Source organism: Macrotis lagotis, chromosome X (assembly GCF_037893015.1).
Source record: "Macrotis lagotis isolate mMagLag1 chromosome X, bilby.v1.9.chrom.fasta, whole genome shotgun sequence".
NCBI lineage: Eukaryota > Metazoa > Chordata > Mammalia > Peramelemorphia > Peramelidae > Macrotis > Macrotis lagotis.
Genome location: NC_133666.1, coordinates 94,079,357 through 94,104,498, shown reverse-complemented (window position 1 = coordinate 94,104,498; position 25,142 = coordinate 94,079,357). Strand labels below are relative to the sequence as shown.

The 25,142-nt window shown below is 31.0% G+C and overlaps 1 protein-coding gene across 4 annotated transcripts in view; it reads left to right on the top strand.

Moving 5' to 3' along the window:
* The window catches only part of SYK (spleen associated tyrosine kinase), a 156,132-nt gene that overhangs the window by 84,894 nt on the left and 46,096 nt on the right, over nt 1-25,142 (top strand). For 3 of the 4 annotated variants that reach the window (XM_074203878.1, XM_074203877.1, XM_074203875.1), the window contains exons 4-7: nt 4,904-5,042; nt 18,159-18,240; nt 18,551-18,603; nt 20,642-20,710. In XM_074203878.1, the coding sequence (XP_074059979.1) occupies nt 4,904-5,042; nt 18,159-18,240; nt 18,551-18,603; nt 20,642-20,710 (343 nt within the window). The remainder of the gene's footprint in view (nt 1-4,903; nt 5,043-18,158; nt 18,241-18,550; nt 18,604-20,641; nt 20,711-25,142) is intronic. The other variant, XM_074203876.1, reaches the window with a different exon arrangement.

The following is a 25,142-nucleotide window of genomic DNA, read 5'->3' as shown; positions in this document are numbered from 1 at the left end:
AACTGCCTCTATAACTTAGAATAAGAGAATAAAATAAACAATGCAAGATTACATGAATCATTTCATGAAAAAGATCTTGAAATGAAAACTTCTAAGTGATATTAAAGCTAAATTCAGAACTTCCAGATCAAAAAGAAAATTTGCAAAATGTAAGCATTCAAATATCATGGAGCCCCAGTCAGGATCAAACAAGATTTAGCAGCTTGTAGAATAGAAGACTTGAAATATGATATTCTGGAATGCCTAGGAGCTAAGATTATCACCAAGAATAGGCTATCCTTATTCTTGGTGAAAGAATGGATAGTGATATATAATAAAATTGAGGGCTTTCAAACATTCCTTTCAAACATTAAGACCATACACAAACTTCACTTTTATCAAAACTGGAATAAATATTTGGAACCAAATATAGCAGTTATATTACAATGAACAGTTAACTTTATAAATTTATAATAAACTTGGGGGGGTTTCTATTTGTTTTCTATTTTCATAGTATTCTCTATTTGGGGGTAGAATTTTTCAATGTATCTTTCTGCATGCAGAAATATTTTTGTCTGAATAATAAGAAATAATAAGAAATGGGGAGAAACAGGAAGAGTAATAACTCTGGTCAGAGTGGGAAGAGCACATTTCAAAAAGTGATTTTCAAGTCTGCCCTAATGATTTCTGGTAATCTCAAAGGATTTAATAACAGAAGTCATTTTAGTTTCTAAGTAGAAGTAATAGCTATGATAAAGCAACTGAAAGAACATATTATTATATTTACAACAGAAAAGAAAAAATATAACTTGAGAAAGACAATAATAGAAAGAAATGGAGGAAAATATAAAACTTTAGTCTTATCATTTTAACTGTGAATGAATTAAACAATCCAATAAAGGGAATGCAGTGACAGATCAGATAAGAAAACAAAACCCTACATTTTTTGACTTACAAGAAAAAGACTTTAAAAAGAAATAGAAAAACTAAAACTGAGGGAATGGGAAAAGTTTATTATGTATGAAGTGACTCTAAAAAAAAAGCAAGGGTTGCCATCATACTATATAAAAAAAAGCAAAAAAATTAAAAGGACAAGGAAATTCTGTTATTCTGAAAGGAACTTTAAAGGACAAACCAATACAAGTAAGTAAATGTATATACACCAAATATCCTCCTCCAACTTCATAAAGGAAACATTATCTAAGTTACACACAAATAAAAAATACAGACTAAAAGGGATTTACCAATGAAACCCTGAATAATGAGTGGATCAAATAATAATGAAATCCTAAATAATGAATGGGTCTTGGCAAACAATTTTGATTTTTGATTCACTCAGCCTGTCATTTTACATGATATACTCTGTATATAAGTTAGATAAATAAGGTTGACTATATACAGCCTAGTTGTACTTCTTTCCCAGTATTAAATAAATCAATTGTTCAATGTTTGGTTCAAATTGATTTTTTTTTTGGCCCATATACAGGTTCCTCAGGAGATAAGATGATCATTACTCCCATATCACTGAGAACTTGCTTTCTTTTCTTGTGATCCACACAGTCAAAGACTTTAGTGTAGTCAGTGCAACAGAAATTGTCAGTTTATTCCTCCTTTGCTTTCTCCATAATCTAGTGAATATTGGCAATTTGATCTCTCCTTTGTTTGTTTCTTTGAATACCATTCTGCTACTCTGGTAATTCTTGGTTCATAGATTGCTAGAGTCTAGATAAAAGACTCTTAAGCATATTATTTGGTAATTTGAACACTCTTTGATATTACTCTCCTTTTTTTAAAATTTTATTTTTCAAATTACATGCAGTGGTAGTTTCCAATATTTATCCATTTGTAAATTTTTAAGTTCTGTTTTTTTCTACTATTCTCCTTTTCTTTCCCCCTACCCCCTGGTGGCTAACAGTCTGATAAAAGTTGTATATATACATTCCTGTTTAACATATTTGCATATTAGCCTTGTCATGACAGAGAAATTAGAACCAAGGGGAAAGGAAAAAACCACAAGAGAGAAAGGAAAAGCATACAAGAAACTTTTAAAAAGGTGAACATAGTATGCTTTGCTTTGCATTCAGACTGTAGATTTTTTCCTCTGGTTTTGGATGGTATTGTCTATAGGAGATCTCTAAGGGTTATTCTTGATCTCTGAACTGCATCACAGTTGATCATCTCACAATGTTGTTAATGTATACAATATTCTCTTGGTTCTGCTCACTTCACTCAGAATCAGTTCATGCAAATCTTTACATGCTTCTCTAAAGTCTATAATTGCTGCTTTATAATATAGTTTTAGATTTGGTACAGCCAGGCCACCTTCCTTTGTTTTGTTTTTTCATCAATTCCCTTGAAATTCTTGACCTTTTGTTACTCCAGGTGAATTTTATTTCTCTTTTTTCTAGCTCTACAAAATAGTTTTTTGGGTAGTTTGATTGTTATGGCATTGAATAGGTAATTCAACTTGAGAAGAATTGTCATTTTTATTATATTAGCTTGGCCTTAGCATGAACAATTGACACTTTTCCAGTTGTTTAGATTTGTCTTATTTCTGTGAAAATTATTTTGTAATTGTATTCATACAGTCTAACTGTATTCATAGAGACAAAAATGGGTTTGTCTTGGGACATAGATACACAAGTATTTTAGGTTGCCTATAGTGACTTTAAATGGTCTTTCTCTTTCTATCTTTTGCCTTTGAACTTTATAATTCGCATATAGAAATGCTGATGACTTATGTGGGTTTATTTTATATCCTACTTTGCCAAAGTTGTTGTTTCAAGTTTTTTAGTATATTTTCTAGGTTCTCTAAGTATAGCATCATATCATCTGCAAAGAGTAAAAGTCTTGCTTCCTCATTGTCAATTCTAATTCCTTGTTTCTTTTTCTTCTCTTATTGCTAAAGCTATTATTTCTAATGCTATATTGAACAGTAGTGATGATAATGCACAACCTGTTTCACCTCTGATTTTACTAGAAATGGTTCTAGTTTATCCCCATTGCATATAATATTTGTTGAAGGTTTTTAGATAGACACAACTTATATTTTAAGGAAAATTCAATTTATTTCTATACTCTCTACTGTTTTTAATAAGAATGAGTATTGAATTTTGTCAAAGACTTTTTCAGTTTCTATTGAGATAATGAAATGATTTCTATAGTTTTGGTATTTATATATTCAATTGTGTTGATTGTTTTCCTAACATGAACCATTCCTGCCTACCTGATCATGCTGTATTATACTAGTAATAATTTGTTTTAATCTCATTGCTGAAATTTTATTTAAAATTTTTCCATCAATGTTTGATCCATAATTTTCTTTGTCTGCTCTTCCTTATTTAGGTATCAGCACCAAAATGGTGTCATAAAAGGAATTTGTCAGAACTCTTTCTTCTCGTATTTTAAAAAATAGGCTCTATATATCTCTGATCCTATGGGAAAATTGGAACACTAAGCCTGACCTGGAGTTTGACAGATGGGAATTCCAAATGTTTGTCATTTGTTTGTTCATTTTCTTATTTATAAAGAATTGGAATTAATTGCTCCTTAAGTGTTTGGTAGAATTCACTTGTAAATCCACCTGGGTCTGGGGTTTTCCGCTTAAGGAACTTTATTGATAGTTTCTTGAATTTCTTTTTCTGAAATGTGGTAATATTTCCACTTCTGTTAATCTGGATAGCTTATATTTTTGTAAATATCCATCCATTTCACTTAGATTATCAAATTTATCATCAAACACAGTTGGATAAAATAGCTCTGAATTATAACTTTAATTTCCCCCTCATTGGTAGCTTTGCCTCTTTTGAGGAATGAGACATAACTGATTTTTTTCCAATCCAATGACCACTACTGAATTTCTTAAATTTGTTGGTATATTGAAAGCAACACTTTGACCACATTATTTTTATTATTTTGAATATCTCTGCTAGAATTTCATCCATTAGTTGATTTATTGCTAGCATACTTCCTAAGGCTCATTTGACTTAATACTCCAGGTCGTCTGGCTCAAATTACTAAAACATCATAGTTATCAGTGATATTAAAATCTTTCTTGTTATGTCATATAAAAAATTAAAAAAAGATGGGGCAATCATATTATCTTTGCATATCAAAATCAGTATATTTAATGTTTCATTTTCAACAAAGTATCAGCCTGACACTTGACTGCTTTCTGACATGAATGTTTTGCTTTGTGATCATTCTGCATGCTTCATTGGAATGATAAAATACTTAAAGACATTTTACTGTTTCCATGTTCTAATCCTTCTATCTTTAGTTAATAATCATTAGGAATATTAGATCTTTGAGTTGACTGAAATACTTAAAATAATTGATTGACAGTATGGAAATCCCATTGATAAATTAAAATATTTTGCAAAGTTCTTGATTATTTATACATAGAGAAGCAGGTTTTTTTCCCTTTCTGAATCTGTTTTCTTCTGTGTATAATGAGGGAATAGAATTATATTATCTCAAAGTTCTTACCTTGAATAATCTTCTTTGGATCTTACTTTTTATATTTTGTGAAATTAGTTTGGATGGATGGAAAAATTACAGTGGTTCTGGGGAATGAGTAGAGACTGTGGAGACAGAAGACTTTACTCCCACTGTTGTCACTTTCTACTTGTGTGATTTTGGACAAATCACTTAACTTGTTTGGTCCTCAGTTTTCTCCTCCATCAAATAATGGAGTAATATCTGAGATCTGTTCTGGCTCTTTATATCTTTGATCCAGTGGGTGAATTGGAACACTATACCTGACCTGGAGTTTGACAGATGAGAATTCCAAATGTTTGTCATTTATTTCTTCATACAATCATATACTTATTCACTCATTCATTCATTCACTCACTTCTAGAACCTGTATAAAGGCAATTACAGTGACAGTGAACTTGTATGACTTTTTGTTTGTTTTTCTTAGAATTCGGGCAAGAGACAACAATGGATCATATGCTCTATGTTTACTCCATGAAGGAAAAGTTCTACATTATCGTATTGATAAAGACAAAACAGGAAAACTCTCTATCCCTGATGGAAAAAAGTTTGACACCCTTTGGCAGGTATAAAGTAATATGGTTATACCATTGGCTAAAACCTGTCCTCATTTTATCTCTTGGACAGAAAATAAGAGTGCTAATTAAGCCTTGGAGTTTGTTCTCTTGACTGATGTGCTACTTATATGGTGTGTGACTTGAACTTGAACGTTATATGCCTTCTATTTCAGTTTCTTCATTCATAAGGAAGAGATAATTGATTATAAACTTATAAAATAAGAGGTTTCACTTTCTGACTTTCTTTTTTTGTTTGTTTTTTGCAAGGCAGTGGAGTTAAGTGACTTGCCCACGGTCACACAGCTAAGTAATTATTAAGTGTCTGAGGCCAGATTTGAACTGAGGTCCTCCTGACTCCAGGGCTGGTGCTCTATCCACTGTGCCACCTACCTGCCCCCAAACTGGGGATTTTTTTAAGCTTTCCTCAAATGGATTGAGGCCCACCCATTGCATTTGCACAACTATAGGGAGTATAGCTACTAAAAACTGGATTCACTTTTACAAATAAATAGAATATATATAAAAGTGATTAATAGTATTATAGTTTATTCTGTCATCAAAGATACAATCACAAATATACAAACTCACCCTGCAATATGTAGGAAGCATATTGTGTGTGTGTGTGTGTACATATATATATATGTATATATATATACATATATATACATATATATTATGTGTATGTTTATTATCTGTGTATGTATATTATGTATGTGTACATATTACATATATTATCTAGTATGTTTGCTATGAAGAGCTTTGGAATCCAGATCATTTTGTATTTGATCCTGGGAACAATCAGAAGCTACTGGAGTTTATTGAGTAGATGGGATGGTGACATTAACTGATAAGCATTTGAGGAAAGTCAATTTAGTGTCTGAATAAAGAATGGATTGGAGAGGGGAAAGACTTGAAGCAGGCAGATCTCTCAGTGGGTTATTCTGGCATCAGCACACCAATATGAGGGCACAGTGGATAGAATTTCAGGACTGAAGTCAGAAAGACTCATATTCCCAAACTTAAATCTGACTTCAGACATTTCCTAGATATGTGACCTTGGACAGTCACTTTAATCCCATCTGTTTCTTTTTGGAGAACTGAAATGAAAGTGAAGTAGTTATAAAAAATTAGACATTACTGAAATAACTGAACAACAACAAAAACTATGTATACTAGTATTTGAGTAGTGCTAGAATTCAAAACCCAATCTTCTAGCCAAGATGGTAGAGAGAAGCAAGGAAGTTGCCTGACCTTTCCTAATGATGCTATGAAATATCAAGAATCTGGCAAATAAAATAAAAAGAATGAAAAAATAGAAGAAAATGGAAAATACCTCACTGGAAAAACAATTGACCTGGAAAATAGATCCAGGAGAGATAATTTAAGAATTATTGGACTACCTGAAAGCCATGATCAAAATATAGCTGGGACGACATCTTTCAATAAAATCATCAAAGAAAATTGAAGTATTCATTGAAAGAATCCACTGTGGGGCAGCTAGGTGGTGTGTGGATAGATCACTGGCCTTGGAGTCAGGAGGACCTGAGTTCAAATGTGGCCTCAGACATTTAATAATTATTTGGCTGTGTGACCTTGGGCAAGTAACTTAACCCAATTGTCTTATAAAAACTTAAAAAAAGAAAGAAAAAGAAAGAGAAAGAATCTACTGATTATCTCCTGAAAGAGATCAAAATGATAACTATAAAGAATATTGCAGCCAAATTCCAAAATTATACTTGAGGCATCCAGAAAGAAATAATACAAATACCAAGGGACCACAGTCAGAATCATACAGGACTTAGCAAATTCTATATTAAAGCTTGGTATATGACATTCTAGAAGGCAAAGGAGCAAGGATTATAACCAATAATCAACCACCCAGAAAAATTGAGAATTATTTTGTGGGGGAAAAGATGGACATTCAACAAAAAGGTGATTTTCTAGTTTTCCTGATGAAAATGTGATCTTCAGATACAAGAATCAAAAGATGTATAAAATGGTAAGTAGGAAAGAAAAAACCCCATTATTCATTAAGAATAAACTGTTTGCATCCCTACATGGAAAGATGATAGTTGTAGTTCTTAAGAATTGTTTCACTATTAGGACAGTTAGGAGGAATATACTTAGAAAAAAGGTGTTGGTAGATTAATTTTAATGTGATGATATTAAAAAAAGACCTAAAGCCTGAAAAGTTGGAAGCAGAATAAGGTAAATTACATCACATGAAGAGGCACAGAAGACCTATTACGGTAGAGGGAAAGAAAGGAGGAATGAGGGTGAGCATTGATTTAATCTTACTTTCATCCAATTTGCCTCAGAGAGAGAATAACATACACTCTCAATTATGTTTAGAAATTTATCTTAATCTATAAAGGAGTTGAGAAAGGAGAGAAAAGGAGAGATTGATAAAAGGGAGGATAAAAGGGAGGTCAGAAATAATAGATGGGGAAAGGGAGGCCAGATTGAGGGAGGTGATGATCAAAAGCAAGGTGAGTAAGGACAGGGTAAAAGGATAGAGAAAAATATAAACAGGAAAAAATAGAACAGATGGAAATTAATTATAACTGAATATGAATGGAATAAACTCTCCCATAAAATAGAAGACAGAAGGATGAATTACAAATCATAAGATGTTATTTAAAAAGAACACATTTGAAGCAGGGAGATACACACAGAGTGAAAGTAAAAGGAGCAGAATTTATTATGCTTCAGCTGATGGAAAAAAAAGCAGGGGTGGCAATTCTGATCTCAGACAAATTAAAAGGAAATATATGGTTTTTTTTTAAAGAAATAAGAAAGGGAACTACATCTTCTTAAAAGGTACTATAGGCAATGAAATAATATTGATACTAAACATACATGCATCCAAATTCTTAGAAAAATTGAATTAAAGAAAAAATTGACAAACAATACTAGTAAGATACTTCAACCTACTTCTCCGACAATTAGATAACTCTAACTACTAAATAAACTAGAAAAAAATTAAGGAACTAAATAAAATTTTAGAAAAGTAAAATATGATAGAACTGGAATTGAATCAGAATGGAAAGAAATATAACTTTTTCTCAGCAATACATGTCAACTATTCCAAAATGACCATGTAATAGGACTTTAAAAACTCACAATAAAATGCAGAAAAGCAGAAATATTAAATGCATCCATTTCTTCATCATGATGAAATATGATACAATAAAAATTACATGTTGTAAGGGTAGATTAAAAATTCATTGAAAACTACATAACGTATTCCAAAAGAATGAGTGGGTCAAACAGCAACAACTGGCAATAATGAGACAACATATCAAAACTAATGGAATGTAGCCAAAGCAGTTTTTAGGGTAAATTTTGTATCTCTAAGAGTTTGTGTGAATAAAATAGAGACAAAAGAAATCAATGCATGCAACTAAAAAAACTAGAAAGAGTACAAATTAAAAATTTCCATTAAATAACAAGTTAGAAATCCTGAAAATGAAAGGAGAAATTAATAATATTGAGAGTAAGAACATTATTGAGCCAATAAATAAAAGTTGAGTTATTTTTATGTAAAGAGTAGCAAAATCAATAAAATTTTTGTTAATTTGATTTAAAATAGAAAGAGGAAAACCAAACTACCATTATCAAAACTGAAAAGCATGAATTTACCACAAATGAAGAGGAAATAAATCCATAATTAAAAGCTATTTTGTCCAACTGTATGCCAATAATAATCTAAGTGAACTGATGAATTTTTGCAAAATTATACATTTCCCAGATTAATAGAAGTGGAAATTAAATACTTAAAAAAACCCATTTTAGTAAAAGAAATTGAATAAATCATCAGTGAATTCCCTAAGAAAAACTCTCCAGGATAAAATGAATTTACAAGTGAATTCTACTAAAGAACAATTAATTCAAATGCTAAATAAACTATTTGGAAAAAATAGATGAGGGAGTCTTAGCCAATTCCTTTTATGACATCAAAATGATGCTGATAACTAACTCATGAACAGCCAAAACATAGCAAGAAAATTATGGACCAATTTCCCTAATGATTATTGAGCCAAATTTAATTTGCTTATTCAGTGCCATTTCAATAAAGCTATCTAAAACTTATTTTACAGAGCTAGAAAAATTAATAAGAAAAGTTATCTAGAAGAACAGAAGCATATCAAGGAAATTATTGAAAAAACTTCAAAGGAAGGAGACTTGGTTATGCCAGATCTAAATCTATATTATAAAGTAGCAGTCATCAAAAATATTTGATCCCTTGCTAAGAAATATAGTGCTGGATCAGTGGAGTAGATTAGTACTGAAGATACAGTAATAAATAACTTTACTAATGTACTGTTTGATAAACTCAAAGACATAAGCTTCTGGGATAAGAAATCACTATTTCACAAAAATCAACTGAGACAACTGGAAAATAATAGGGCAAAAGTAGGCAGACACCTTTATCTTATACCCTATAAGGTTGAAATGGGCATATGATTTAGATTTAGACATAAATGATGATGAAAAAGCCAAAAGAATTGTTTATTTTTCAACTCTATGAAGAGGAGAATTCATAAGCAAATAAGAGATAGAAGACATTTTGAAATGCAAAATGGATGATTTTGATTATATTAAATTGAAGTTTTTGCACAAAAAACCCCAAATGTAGTAAAGATTAGACGGAATGCTGAAAGCTGGAAAATAATTTTCTGATAAAGGAGAAACACAGTTCTTAAATATAAAGAGAAGTGAATCAAATGGATAAACATCCAAGTCATTCCATAGTTGATAGAAGCTCAAAGGATAATGAATAGGAAAAAAAATTAATGCTATCATATAAACATATGTCAAAGAAATGCTAAGTCACTTAATTAGATTAAAAGGCAATTTATAACATCTCTAAGGTATTACCTCAAACCAATTAGTTTGTCTAAAATGATAGAAAATGGAAATGATAAATGATGGAGGGGATTTGAGAAAACTGAGACACTAATGTATAGTTGCTGAAGTTGTGAACTGATCCAATCATCCTGGAGAACAATTTGGAGCCATGCCTAAAGGGCAATGAAATTGTGTGTGCCCTTTTATTCAGCAATACCTTTACTAGGTTTGTATCCTAAAGAGATCACAAAAAAGGGGAAAAGACCTACATGTACAAAAATATTTATAGCAACTCTTTTTGTGGTGACGAAGAATATGGCTGAACAAGCTGTTTGAGCAGGAGGATTTCAGAAAAACCTGGAAAGACAACATGAACTGATGCTGAGTGAAGTGAGAATATTGCCCAAATTAACAGCAGTATTGTGTGTTGATCAACTATGATAGAATTAGCTCTTCTCAACAATACAGTGATCAAAAACAATTCTAAAATCTTGTGATGGAAAATGCCATCCATATCTGGAGAAAGAATTAAGGCATATGAATGCAGATCAAAGCAAGGTATTTGAAGTTTTTTAAAAAATTGTTTTCTTTTTTCTTTTTCTTGTGTTTTCCTTTTTGCATTCTTTTTCACAGCCTGACTAATATGAAAATATGTTTAATATAATTGTGTGTACATATACATATATATATCATATGAGATTGCTATCTCTGCAATGTAATTCAAAAAATATTTGGAAAAAACAAAAAAAAAGGCAAAACAACCCAGTTCTCCATCTTCATATTCTAATATTCTTTCTTTGGTGCCTCTTCATATTTACCCCAGGATACTTGACCCTAATTTTGGATGTGAGTTTTCTTATCTGTAAAATTAAAGGAGATTAATCTGTATGAACACTAAGACCCCTTCTAACTCTGAATATTTGGATAGACCCTGGAGCTGTGAGTTCATTGGTAACAGCAAAAATGAGGAGCAACAAATAGCCCTCCTTGATAATTTAAGTTCTGGCAGTTCTCCTAGAAAGGAGGGATATGTAGCATGGAGAAGAGAAGAGTATGTATGTATGTATTGAGGATAGATGGGAGGAGGGGAGGTGTTTCATAGACTTAAATCTGGAAGGAAGGAGGAGAAAGGGAATAGCTAAAGCCTTTACTAGTATTTTCTGTGCTTCACAAATATTCTTTTATTAATTGAATATATTATTTAATTATATATAGAATACATAAATTATTATATTGTTAAATAAATATAAGACAAAACAATTTTAAAATTTTACCATGGCATTTACAATTAAAATAGGCTATCAAGGGAAGAAGTAATAGATAAAACTTTTGAATTGTTGATATGGATGGCTATTTGTGGGATCTGCTGCCATTTATAGTTTGAAAGTATACTGAGTATATACCAAATCAAAGAGCTAACATATGTTTAAAGCATCTGAAATCCTACCCTTGGTTTTGGTCCCTTTCCAAAGTCTTTTTCAAAGAGTAGCAAAAATAAATTATGTGTTATTATATAGCTCTTTGGAGTGAAAATTTTCATTTAAAAAAAAAATGTTTCATCAGGGTGTGTTAACACCCAACTTTTGATTTTCGTTCTGCAATCAAGATAAAAACACATGTCATGTCTATCTGTGTTTCTCAATTTGAGGGAAATAAATCCAGGAAATTGTTTTCAAAACCAGTTTTAGGCAATCTGACTGTAATGTATTCTATCATCTTCATCATTATCTTTATTAATTACTATTTTACTTCTGTCAATACTGACACATTTATAAAATACTTAAAGTTTACAAAGTGCTTTCCTCACACTAACCCCATGAGAGATAGCATAGATAAACTCTCACAATATCAAAATATTTACATCCAGGAAAATTGAATTTTTCTTCATTCTTTTTGGGGTGAATAGGGATAACACATTAGCAAGAATTTGAACTTCAATAATTTTTTTAAAATCTGTTTTTTTATCTGCATGGGTACCTCATATAGACTCATTTCATTAATACATGGTTTAATGAATAGCTATAGCCAAACACACACCCACATCCACTCCCACATCCATATCCATATCCACTTCTATGTCCACTCCCACATCCACATCCACCCCCCCCATAATTACAGTCTTCATGAATTTAATCTATGCTGGATCCTATATGACAGGTATACAATGTTTAACCAAACCAGTAGTCAATTTTTCTAATCTAATTGGACCCACTGAAGCTTACATTTGACCCACATCAACTTTAAAAACCAATTCAACTTCACAGCTTTGAATCACTGCTGATGAACTACTAGTTATATTTTTATTGTTATTCCAAAAGGATGTTTTCTGTCTAATGAAATTCAGGAGTAATTAGCATTTTAATGATAATGTTTCAATCATTATCAACCTAATATTTCAACACACAATCCTTAGGCATCAAAGGTTAGAATGTATTCAGATTTGTGACTCTTAGGTGCAGAACTGAGCCTGCTGACCCCTTGATTAGCATTGATCTGCTTTAGAACAATAACTATCACTGATGTTTTGTCTGAAAACATATTTTTTAAATTTTCTGATATGTTTTTGAGTATACTTGGAGATTTAACATTGTAAGCTATCTATATTTCCATAATATAGAGACAGACAGTGCATTTTAACAGTGACATTTGAAAAGATACTTAATATTCATGTTTTGATGGACTGTTGAACTAATTGCAAATTATTTTTAAGGTTAAAAAAGCAATTATTTGCCATTTAAATTCTCTAGGAGATTTAATTGGAAGAAATAAAAAGGGGTGAGCTTCTCATTTTCAGCAAGGATTCAGCATGAACATTTTTTTCAGCAGTGAACACAGTTTGTGATGTTTATATATTTAGTAGCTAATTATCTGGATAGAGGTACTCAAAGTTCAAGGCTGATCTCTCTTATAAAAAAGGAATGTTACTCTCTAGGCTATCAGGGAGAATGAAGTATTTCTTGAAAAAAAAGAAGAAAGAGGATTTTGGGAAGCTGGCAGAATAAAGCAGGAAAATTCCTAACTCTCTCAAACTCCTAAACAGACAATTTAAAATAATGTTCCCAAGGGAACCCTGGGCAGCAGAAATTGTAGGAGAGACCTGATTGCCTAGGGTGATGGTATAACCTGATTGAAGTGCAAATACTCTAGGCAGATGTGATGAATCAACAAACAGCAATCCCTGGTGGTGGTGTTGGGAAGCTGTCTCAGCTTCAGTAATTTATTTCAAAGATGGTGAGAGGATAAGGTAGCTGATTGAGAGAGATTCCAGGACCATTCACTGATGATATACATGGGACCCAAAAGCATTGATCAGACATGGTCTGGGATGTTACTAGGGGCATGGAGGAGTGTGCACACATCAGTGAGTAAAGTCAAGAGGCTGGATTCCAGCTGGTTGTAGGCACTGACAGGGAAGAAGAACAGAGTTCCTCATTTTTGTTTCAGGGCAAAGGGGTGGAAAGAAGCTTCCAACCATGGGAAGGACCACAGGGAGAAAGAATATTTATAGTGACAGCATTGCTGGAGACTCTGGTGTAGTTTCAGAGGTGGAGAGGATTACTTCATATCAGGTCCCCAGATTGAGTTCAGAAAACAACAAAAAACCTGAAGCTTGAGACATTCCCCACATCTCAGGACTTCTGCCTGACTCTAAGAAAAAATTAACAGCCAAGAAATGTCGCCCAAAATAATTGAAAAATAAAAGAGAAAGCACCCTACCATGGATACTGCTATGGTGATCGAGAAGATCTGGGTTCAAACTCAGAAAAAAAGATAATAAAGTAAAAATAGCTCCTTACTCCAAAGAAAAATGTCAAATGGTCACAAACCCCAAAAGAGTTCTAGGATGAACTATAAAAAGATTTTAAAAATTAGCTAAGAGAGGGGCGGCTAGGTGACGCAGTAGATAGAGCACCCGTCCTGGAGTCAGGAGTACCTGAGTTCAAATTCGGCCTCACACACTTAATAATTACCTAGCCATGTGGCCTTGGGCAAGCCACTTAACCCCATTGCCTTGCAAAAACTAAAAAAAAATTAGCTAAGAGAGTTGGAAGAAAAATTAGGAATTCAGGAAATCAAGAAGATTATGAAAAGAAATAAATTCTACATTTGAGGAGTGATAGGGTTAAAAAAGAGCAGAAGCACAAACAGTGAGGAAAAATAGGATGGAGGGAAATGTACAACTAATATTTGCAACTTTGAATGTGAATAGGATGGACACAGCCATAAAATGGAAGCATTTAGATTAAAGGGATTAAAATCCAGAATGTGACAACACATTTGAAAATAAATAAAATCACATAAAGTAAAAAAGAAAGGGCAAGAATAGTATTTGTTATATTTCAACTGATGCCAAAAAAGGAGGGGTAGCAATCACAATCTCAGACAAAGTTAAAGCTAAGACATATTTAATTAAACTACATTATGATAAAAGTTGCCATAGATAATGAAATGATATCAGTACTAAACCCATATACACCAAACGCTCTAGCATCCAAATTTTGAAGGAAAAAAATCAATTACAAATAAAATACATAGAAAAACTATAATAATGGGAGACTTCAGCCTTCTGCCCTCAAAACTAGATAAATTTAATTAAAACATAAATTAGAAAGAAGTAAAGAAGATGAAGAGAATTTTAGAAAAGCTATATATGTTAGTTATCTGGAGAGAACTGAATGGGAATAGAAAGGAGTATATCTCTTTTTTCAGTGTTTCATGCTACCTTTATAAAAATTGAGCAGGGCAGCTAGGCGGTACAGTGGATAGAGACTGGTCCTGGATTCAGGAAGATGGGAATTCAAATCTGGTCTCAGACACTTGACTCTTATTAGCTGTGTAACCTTAGGGAAGTCACTTAATTCTGATTGCCTAATATCCAGAACTATCTCTAGTCATCCTGATGTATATCTGGCCACTAGATCCAGATGACTCTAAAGGAGAAAGTGAGGCTAGTGACTTAGCACAGCATCCCCTCACTCAAATCTAATTCGTATGCTTGTCATGGCATCACTTCCCTGATATTGTGGTCTTCTTTGACCATTTATTAGGATATAAACACTTTAAAGTGCAAAAAAGCAGAAATAGTAAATGTATCCTTTTTTTAGATCACAATGCCATAAAAATTCTTTATAATGAGGAATCATGGAGACAGATGAACAATTAGAGACTAATCTTAAAGTAGAGATTAATCTTAAAGAATGAGAAGGTTAAAAAATAAAACATGGATGTATTAAATAACTTTATAAAAGAGAATGACAATAATGAGGCAATATACAAAAACCTAGGGGTTGTAGTGAAAGGAGCAGGCTCTTTAGATAAATATATGAAATAGAAAACGGGTTGGTCAACGATTTGGGTGTGCAATAAAAATACCTAAAAAAAGAACAAATTTATATCCCCCAATAAAATATCAAATTGAAAATCCTAAATATTAAAGGTTAGATGATTAAATAGCATAAGAAAATCATTAATAAATAACTAATACAACAAATTATTTTATAAAAAACAATAAAATATATAAGTAAATATTAAAAAGAAAAAATTAAATGATTAGGTAATAAAAATGAAAGATGTGAATCTACCAATAATAGAGATGAAATCAAAGTAATTATTAGGAGTTATATGCTAATAAATTTAGCAATTTTTTTTTTTTTAGATTTTTCAAGGCAGTGGGGTTAAGTGGCTTGCCCAAGGCCACACAGCCAGGTAATTATTAAGTGTCTGAGGTCAGATTTGAACTCAGGTACTCCACTCCAAGGCCAGTGCTTTATCCGCTATGCCACCTAGCCGCCCCTAAATTTAGCAATTTAAGTGAAATGAAAGAATACTTACAAAAATATAAACTGTTCAAGTAACAGAAGAGGAAGTGTAATATCTAAAATAACCTATTTTATAAAAAGAAACTAAAGGGACATAAATGAGCTTTCTGTTTGTGTGTGTGTGTGTGTGTGTGTGTGTGTGTGTGTGTGTGTGTACCATTAGGACCAGATATTTTTTACAAGTGAATTCTATGTAACATTTAAAGATTAATTTCAATATTAAACCAGCTAATTCTTATATAAAACAATTTTTTGGCATAATAAGCAAAGAAAAAATCCTACAAACTCATTTTATAAAACAAACATGATACTAATATCTAAACCAACAAAAGCAAAAATGGAGAAACAAAATTATAGACCAATTTCATTAAATAATATTGATGCAAAAATCCTAAATAGTTGCTACCTAGAAGACTACAATAATATTTAACAAAAATTATACAAGTGGGATATGGGAATGATAAGGAATTCCCAAAAAGGAACATGGGAATGATAAGGAAAACTATTAATATAGCAACAATAAAAATATGAAATATCTTTTAATTATATCAGTAGTTTCAGAAAAAGCTTTTAATAAAATACAACACTCATTCCCTTTAAAAGTACTTGAGAGCATTGATATCAATAGATTTTTCCTTAAAATAATGACTGACTTAAGACCATTAATAATTATTATTTGTAATGAGGATAAACTAGAAAGCTTCTCAATAAGATCAGAAATTAAATAAGGATATTCATTATGGCCAATTTTAATCAATATTATATGTGAAATGCTAAAAAATATATATACCAAGCAAACAAAGAAAAATAAATCTTCCTTTCAAAATAATTGTAGAAGTAATAAAATATTTGGGAATACCTCTAATAAAAGATACATCTAGGATCTATATGAATTAAGCTTTCATTGCAAAAAATAAAGATATGCCTAAGGACTTTGAAGATACCTTAATTGCTCATGGGTAAGATTGTATAAATACAAAAAATTTAATGCAACTGAATTAATTTATTCAATCTGTGCTCAAATATTCAATGATTTAGCAAATAAAGAACAAAATATAAAAAATCTCATGATTGAGAAGGAGGTCTTAACCTATGCTATAGATAATTATGTTAAATCATATAGTAACAGTTTAAAAATAGAGAAGTTGAATAGCAGAACAGATCAGGCATATAACACAGAGAAGTGTGCAAATATGGTAGGTTAGTGTTTAGCAAAGCCAAAGGCCCAAATGACTGATATAAGGATCAAATACTGGACAAAAACTGGGGAAAAAATGGAAAATTGTTTGAAAGAAATTGGTTTTAGACTGATGCATATAGAAAGTCTCACAGAAAACAGAATGAGCAATTTTGCCTATATGAAATGAAAACCTTTTCATAAACAAAAGTTATTAAAGTATTAATACAAAATTATTAAAAATCCAAAATGATACAGGTTACTTGACAGCAAGTTTCTCTTATAAAGTCCTTTTTCCGAACTATGTAATTATAGATACATGACTTAGAGAATTCTAGAGAGACAATTAAATTAATTAGAATAATTAATATCTCAAAAGTGATAAGATATAACATAAATCTACTTAAATTATTAGAGAAATATAATAACTTTCTTCTTTTTTTTAGAGATGGGGAATATATTGAGAAATATGGATGAATGAAAAATAAAAATACAAACACTTTTTAGAAGGGTAAATGAACACCAATTGTTTTTCAGAAGAAACTGTATTCAGCTGCCTTATTTTTGTTGCCACTTTTATTTATATTATTTCATTGGATAAAAGAGTGCTGTGTAATAAATAATGAAACAGATGTATGTTGATATTATTTCTTACATAAAATGCTCAGAGGTCTAGTGCCATGTTTTGCACATAACAGGCATTCAAATATTGTTGATTAACTGCCCATATTTAACAACATATGGCCTCTAAAGTCCCTTCTAGTTCTAAAGTTATGAACTTATTATCCATACTACATCCCTGAGGGAAATCCTGAAGTTTTTTTGCTGGAAAACAAAATTTGAATGATTTTGGAAAGAGGGGACAAAAATGGTGAGACTAAAGTAAAGCTTGATAGAATTTTTACCTAGTTTAATAATATAGAAAAATTTTGCCTAGAATGAATTGAGTAAGTGGTCATTGGTGGGAATAGCAATAATAAAATAATCTATTCATAGTACTTTGAGGCATAGGTTAAGGATCCTAATTCACAGGGCAGTGGGGAAACCAATGAAAAAATTGTAAAACTTCTAAAAAAAAGGAAATAATATGCAAAAATATAGTGCTAATATTAATAATTGAAGAAAGTGAAAAAAGATTGCAATACCTCACATTGGAAATGGAAAAAAATGTAATTTTCTTAGAGATACCTAATTATAAACAAAAGCACTATTTATATCTCCACCGTAGTCTTTGTTCTATTCCTCTTCTTTACCCACTCTTTTTTTTTTCATTTACAGTTGGTTGAGCATTATTCCTATAAACCAGATGGACTCTTAAGGGTTCTTACTGTTCCATGTCGGAAAATTGGCTCAGAAAATGGTAATTTATTAATATAATGGGTTTTCTCAATGACCAGAATTAGTAGAATTTGATGGGATCATACTTATCTTAATTACTTTAAGAAGACATTTAAAAACAAAGAAAAGTATGACCTCATAAACTTTACATTTTAAAATTCATACTTGGTACATAGATAAAAAAATAGTTGAATATGAAAGGATATGCCATCTGAAGAAAAATGATTTTAACAGATGGGGCATGTGATTTGCTGATAATGTGTTTTTCATGATCATTATTTGGGATTTAGGAACCATTTTTTTAGTAGTAATTATCCTTTATATATTCATAGGTAACATTGACTTTGGGATGTCAAGACCACCTGTTCCAAGCTCTCATCCTAAGGTAAGTGTTGTTATTATGATCAGTGAAGATTAAGCATTTATACATGAATGTTTGTATAATATAATGAATGTAGGTAATAATGTAATGAATGAATGAAAAAATGTAATCTTGTCTAACATTACAAATGATCATGCTGAAATTTCAGAATAAATTAATTAATAGGGATTCTCATGGAGTATTATATAAACAACAGACTGTTTTCAATCTTTAAATTTTTTTTATTTTGAATACGATTTCTGAATCATATTTTTTCAGCCATGGAATTAATGGTTGAGGTTGTTAGTTAATATACATTTTAAAATTATTAAAGATTGTAAAGATCAAGGTTAGATCTAGAACAATTCTCATTAAATTAGCAAATTCTTAGTTTAGAACTGATAGCAAATTTAAATTTTTTCTTTTATATGTATAAGATCACTTAATACTAAGTAGTATATTTAATACTTTTGAACACATTAATAAAGCTCCCATGAGGTAATTCATTAGCATTATCTACCTAATGGAAGTAGAACTAGAATCTCTGGACCTTTTTGACTTGATTGTTTTGCCCAAAAGATTCAGGTAAAAAGTTCTCCAAAGTTATTGTTGAAAAAGTCTGCAAAACACTCAGTGAAATATATATATATATATATATATTTTTTTTTTAAAAGACATATTGATAGAACAGTAGTAGCAAAACATTCCACTTCTGAAGGATTCAGAGCACTCCTTTGAAAGAAGGCATAATTCCTTTAAAAGAAGGATCATAGGGCAATGGCACTTCCATTGATTCCCATTGTTATTTGAACTTAATGGCTCTGCCTTTAGAATTCTGGGAGGAAATCCTCTTTTGCTAGTGATCATAGAGGTCAGTAAGTTTTTGGAAATATGCATGATTGTACATGTATTACCTATATCAGATTGCTCACTGCCATAGGGAGAGGGGAGAGAAGGGATGATGACAGAAAAATGTGGAACTCAAATTTTGTAAATAGATAACTGTTGAAGACTATCTTTGCATGTAACTGGGGAAAAATTAAATTAAATTAAAAATATAAAAAGTATGTGAGGAAGAGGATGGAAGGTGGATTTTCCCTCCCTTATTCATTACTTAGATTCTTATTCAAAAGGGGAGGATTGCACCATTTTATATGCTCTGGTTTTGGTGACTAGGCTAGGCTATCACAGACTTATGGAACATAATTCATAAGATTTAAGCTAGGAAGTAGGGTTTAATTTCTATTTTTTTTTGCAGTGAATATGGTCCCTTTTCCATAGTCTTCCCTACTTTTTTCCTGCTTTGAGGCATTTTGACTTTCCAAAGAAATTCCCCTAGGTGTGATTGCCTGTTTCCATAATAAATTAATTTTTACTTTTTCTTTCAGGAAAGCTATCTTGAGTGGAATTCTGCTCTTTTTTTCTGGATAGTTTCTAAGACAAGCTTTAGCTAAAGAAATATATAAGAACTGATAGTCTCTGCTATCAAGGGTCAAGAATTTAGAAATACTTTGTAAATTTAGACCATTGAAATCATGTTATTAATTCTTCCTGTTTTAGAATTTTTTCACCAGAAACCCACAACTATTTTTCTTACAATACCTTCTTCTTGAATGCTATGAATTTGAAGGGAGTTCAGCATTTAGATCACTTCACATGTGTACTAGTCACTGTGGTTACTGTTTAATGAAAGTTCCATTAATCTTCACAATTAGTCAAATTTACTTTCTACCCAATTATTTGATGTTTACTTAACCTGTATGAATTAATAATTTTGTGTAATACAATTAATAATTCTGTGTAACACAGAGATCATTGCTAATGCAATATATCTCATATAGCCTATAAGTAAACATTTTCAAGAAAAAAAGGTTTTAACCTCTTTTTGAAGAAAAAATTTTCAAATGGTATGAATTGAATGGTGAACCTTGTTTGCAAAACATTAGTTGATTTACTGGTAAAATATAGTCCTAAAAAACAAGTTAAAAAGAGCATCTGTCATAGAACATATCCATTGTTTTTTGAAAAACTTAATATTCCTCTTTGACATTATGGTTTCTAGAATTGGTCAACGGGTGGAATTATCTCAAGAATCAAATCATACTCCTTTCCAAAGGCTGGCAACAAAAAGGTGCCTAATGCATAACATATTTGCTGATTTCTGAATAAGTGGTAGGATGTACTCACACTCAACTCCATGTCTTTTCCTGCTTGGTCTGCACCTGTTAAATGTAATTACTAACATAATGTAGAAATCCTAATACAGCATGCTTTTCATTCTTCTTTTTCATCACTGATTGTCATTATTATCATCAGTGATTCAAATGTAGTTTTTTTTTTGCAGTAAATTCCTTTGTTTTTTTTATCATAACTAGGCATATGATGTGCTTTTCATGTCACTCTTTGATTTATTTTGTCTTTAGTCAGTTTGTTAGTGTTTATAATTATTCAAATACAAAATAAATAATGGGAGTGTTGCCTTTAGGATGAAGTTGCAGTATTAATTGAAAGAATCAAATTTTTATAATTATGACAATAGATATATAGTTTTTTTTACTAAAATGAAACACTATACTTTGTAACAGAATATATTAAATAATAAAAGCCAGTTGCCCTGCAGATCTTATAATCGTTTCATAATGCTTATGAATTTTTTTTTAGGTTTTTGCAAGGCAAATGGGGTTAAGTGGCTTGCCCAAGGCCACACAGCTAGGTAATTATTAAGTGCCTGAGACCAGATTTGAACCCAGATACTCCTGACTCCAGGGCTGGTGCTTTATCCATTCCACCACCTAGCCGCCCCAATGTTTATGAATTTTAAAGCTTTTTAAAATATATATATATATATATATATATATATATAAATATATACATATATATATATATATATTAGAGAAGGTAGAGATTGTGAGATAATAACATTCAAGAAGCAGTAATTTTAATATTTTATTTGATTCCTTTTTATCTATATAATTGACTTCTGAAATAAATAATGCAGAAATCCCAGTTATTATAATTATGTTTTTTTATGACAAACTTTCTTCCCAATTACTTATATGACTAGTTATATGAGTTATTGCTTATGGTTTCTACTCTTATCCCTGATGTAATTTCTAAATAACACATTTCATATTTTTCAACCCCTTTCATCTGTATTTATGCCTCAAACCAACTCTGCAAAGCATGGTTTGCTTCTTCAAATTAAGATATGTACTTGAAGAGTAAGTATATATGTGACTCAGTTATGTTCTTTTCAATATTTACAAAAATATATTAAAAAGGATGTTTGTCATCTTACAATACAAGAGAAATGAACTTTAATTACAGTATATTTTTAAGTAAAACATCAGTTAATTTTTTTTTAGCTTTGGAACATGACCATCAAACAAATTTATTCAAATTCTGCATATTTACTCAATAAACTGAATTAAATTAAGTTTATCTCCCCATTAGTGTAGATTGCCTAATTTATCTGCATGGATTGGTAATCTTTAGGAAAAATTAAGGAAATATTTACTTGTCAAAAAAATAGAAAGTGACATAAAATATAAGCCTAGACTGTTCAAAAGAAGCAAATGATTTGTTTTATTATTATTTCAAAATGTTGTTAGAAAGGGAACTATTGGGGCAGCTAGGTGGTGCAGTGGATAGAGCACCAGCCCCTGGAGTCTGGAGGATGTGAATTCAAATGTGACCTCAGATATTTAATAAATACCTGTATGACCTTGGGCAAGTCACTTACTCCCACTTTCTTGCAAAAATATAAGAAGAGAGAAATATGAATTTTAATTTAAAAGAGCTCTATTAAAAGGTTCTTAATTTATTGGATAGTAAAAGAAATTTTTAAATGTCAGTAGTTAATGAGGAGAATTATAAATGCAACTATGAATTTTATAGTTTATTTAATTTTTAATTGAGATGACCATTGTTTTCAGGAATAAATGTAGATATGCTTTCTTTTAAGAAGCAGATATGAAAATATATCTGTCACATCCCCTGAGAAAATTTTATCAGAAAAGTTATATATATATATATATATATATATATATATATATATATATATTCAGCTAGATCTTTTTAGTAAAGAACTTATTTCTTTTAAGAAGTTATTTTATCTATGGAAAGTAGAAATTTCTCAGATAGCTGATTAATTTGATTTAAATAGATAGCCAGTTAATATAATTAAGGAGCATAAACATATTTAGTAGTCTGAATCAACATATCATACTTGTCTTATTGTTCCCAAAAATACTCATGCATTTTAAAAACATGTTAAAGGATAGAAACTATACAAATTATAAAACATTAAAGTGGTTTCAAATATCACATCATCCTATATTTTCAGATAGAAAATACTAAAAATTACAATAAAATCATTCTTAAAAATAGATCTGTTGTCCTCAAATCCTCTCATTTATCTATAATCTAGAAGCAATCTTTGTAATGCATAAATATATGGTAAATAAATTATCTATGGATTTATTTTCTGTATTAAGTACATGAGAGATGGCATGGCCATCATCAGAGAACCTTAGAGTCCCCTTTTGTTTCTCTAATGAGCATGTACATAAGATATGACTGCTACTGTTATCTTGTGCCCTAGATTGGAATTGCAGCAAGTGATCTACTCCCTGAACACAAAGCATGGAGCATATCATCTCACCTGCATGGGCTTTAGTTTTCTTATCTATGAAATGAAGAGCTCAGATACTGTCTGTAAAGTTCCCTTTCAATTCAAGAATGTTAGGCTTTCTACTATAAATATCCTGAATTTAGTTTTTTTTTACAAATAATATAAGTTATCAGATATATAGTCAAATGAAGATATAATATAGATCATAAATACATATACAAAAGATATGTATGTACATATATTATATATATATATATATATATATATATATAATTACCAGAAGTACTTACACTTATTCCAAAAAATAGACCCCAAGATATACTACTAAGAAATTGGTGTAGGTGTTGTAATAATACCAACTAGGACAGTTTTTGTCCACATGCAATGATATGTTTGTCATCCAGTTATAATCTAGTTTCATTGACTAAAAGGGAACAATAAGACAAAAAAATTAATATATAAAAATCAGAGATGGCAGTGGAGCTTATTGTGACTTTATTTCTAATTCTGGTTTCTGTGATCAACTATGGCAAGTAACAGTAGGATATTGTGTACTATCCTATGTTCCTCTCTTTCTTTTTCAAATCTCCAAAATGTGACAGTCTCTTTTCTTCTGAAGCTATTGATTGGGCACTTTCAAGAGAAAATAATTGCAAAAAAATTATCACTAAACCCAAACTAAAAATGTTTTCTGTGATTTAAATGTATTAATAATTAATTGTTAATTATATGCTTGCTTTTTGAAAAAATCAGCCATGCAAATCAGAGAAAAAGAAATTGTGATTTTTGAAAAACTCAGCCATGCAAATCAAAAAAAAAAAAAAAGAAATTGTGAGGAGAGGGAAGGTAGAATCTTAATAATCTAAGACAAAATTCTCTCAACTTTCTTCTTAGAAATATTGGCAAAAGTGAAATTAAATAGTTGACTGGGTGATTATGATTTGTAATCTATCAGTTTTAAGTTGTATTTCCTTCAAAGAGTGGAATACGTGTTGGGAAAATTAGCCCTTGGATTTTTAAGTATAACATCTAGTTTCCAAAAAAGATGCTCAGTTTCTTTTTAATACTTGTTGAAATGGCTCTATATTATATTCAAATGACATTGTACTGTTTCTTTTTCAGACTCTTCTCCTCATAAACATTGTTAGCAAAGTTTAATCCATTTAGTTAATGGATTAAAGAACTATATAGATAACTATAGCAAACAAGTATGTTGACTTCTGACAATGTGTATTTGTCTTCATCATGTTATGCCCATTCAAAAGATTCATCTAGGAACAGCTAGGTGTCACAGTGAATAGAGCACTGGCCTTGGAGTGAGGAGCACCTGGGTTCAAATCCGACCTCAGACACTTAATAATTACCTAGCCGTGTGGCCTTGGGCAAGCCACTTAACCCCATTGCCTTGAAAAATCTTAAAAAAAAAGATTTATCTAAGTGTAATTAGAGAAAAGGTTAATTGTCTCATTCTTTGCATTTGTTCACAACACAGTTCAATAGCAGTACTTGCAAGAGATCTTCATAGTGGCTAATGTATCTAATCACAAGTACCAGGGAAACTGAGGCCAGTGATCTGCCTAATCCTGGGACTCTTAAATTCCAGTAGGACTAAAGCCAAAATAAGTGTTTACATTAAGTCTAGTACCAATTTGGTGAGCCTTTAGGAGTCTGGGGTCACCATCTTGCCTAAGGAAAGACCTAGGTCAGAATCAGAGTTGGCCAAAACTTTCAAGGTGTTGAGTAGTAAGATTAGAACCATGAGTAGTTACTATACTTCCATGATAGGCAGGATAGGGAGACTTAGTCTGAAAAAATAGTGGCAAAGACCCAGAAAAATTGTTCACCTCCTCAATAAACTTAAATTCAAGATAATTTCTCACATCAAAGGAGACTCTCTTCAAAAGAGTTTTCATTTCCTTGGTTTTTTTTA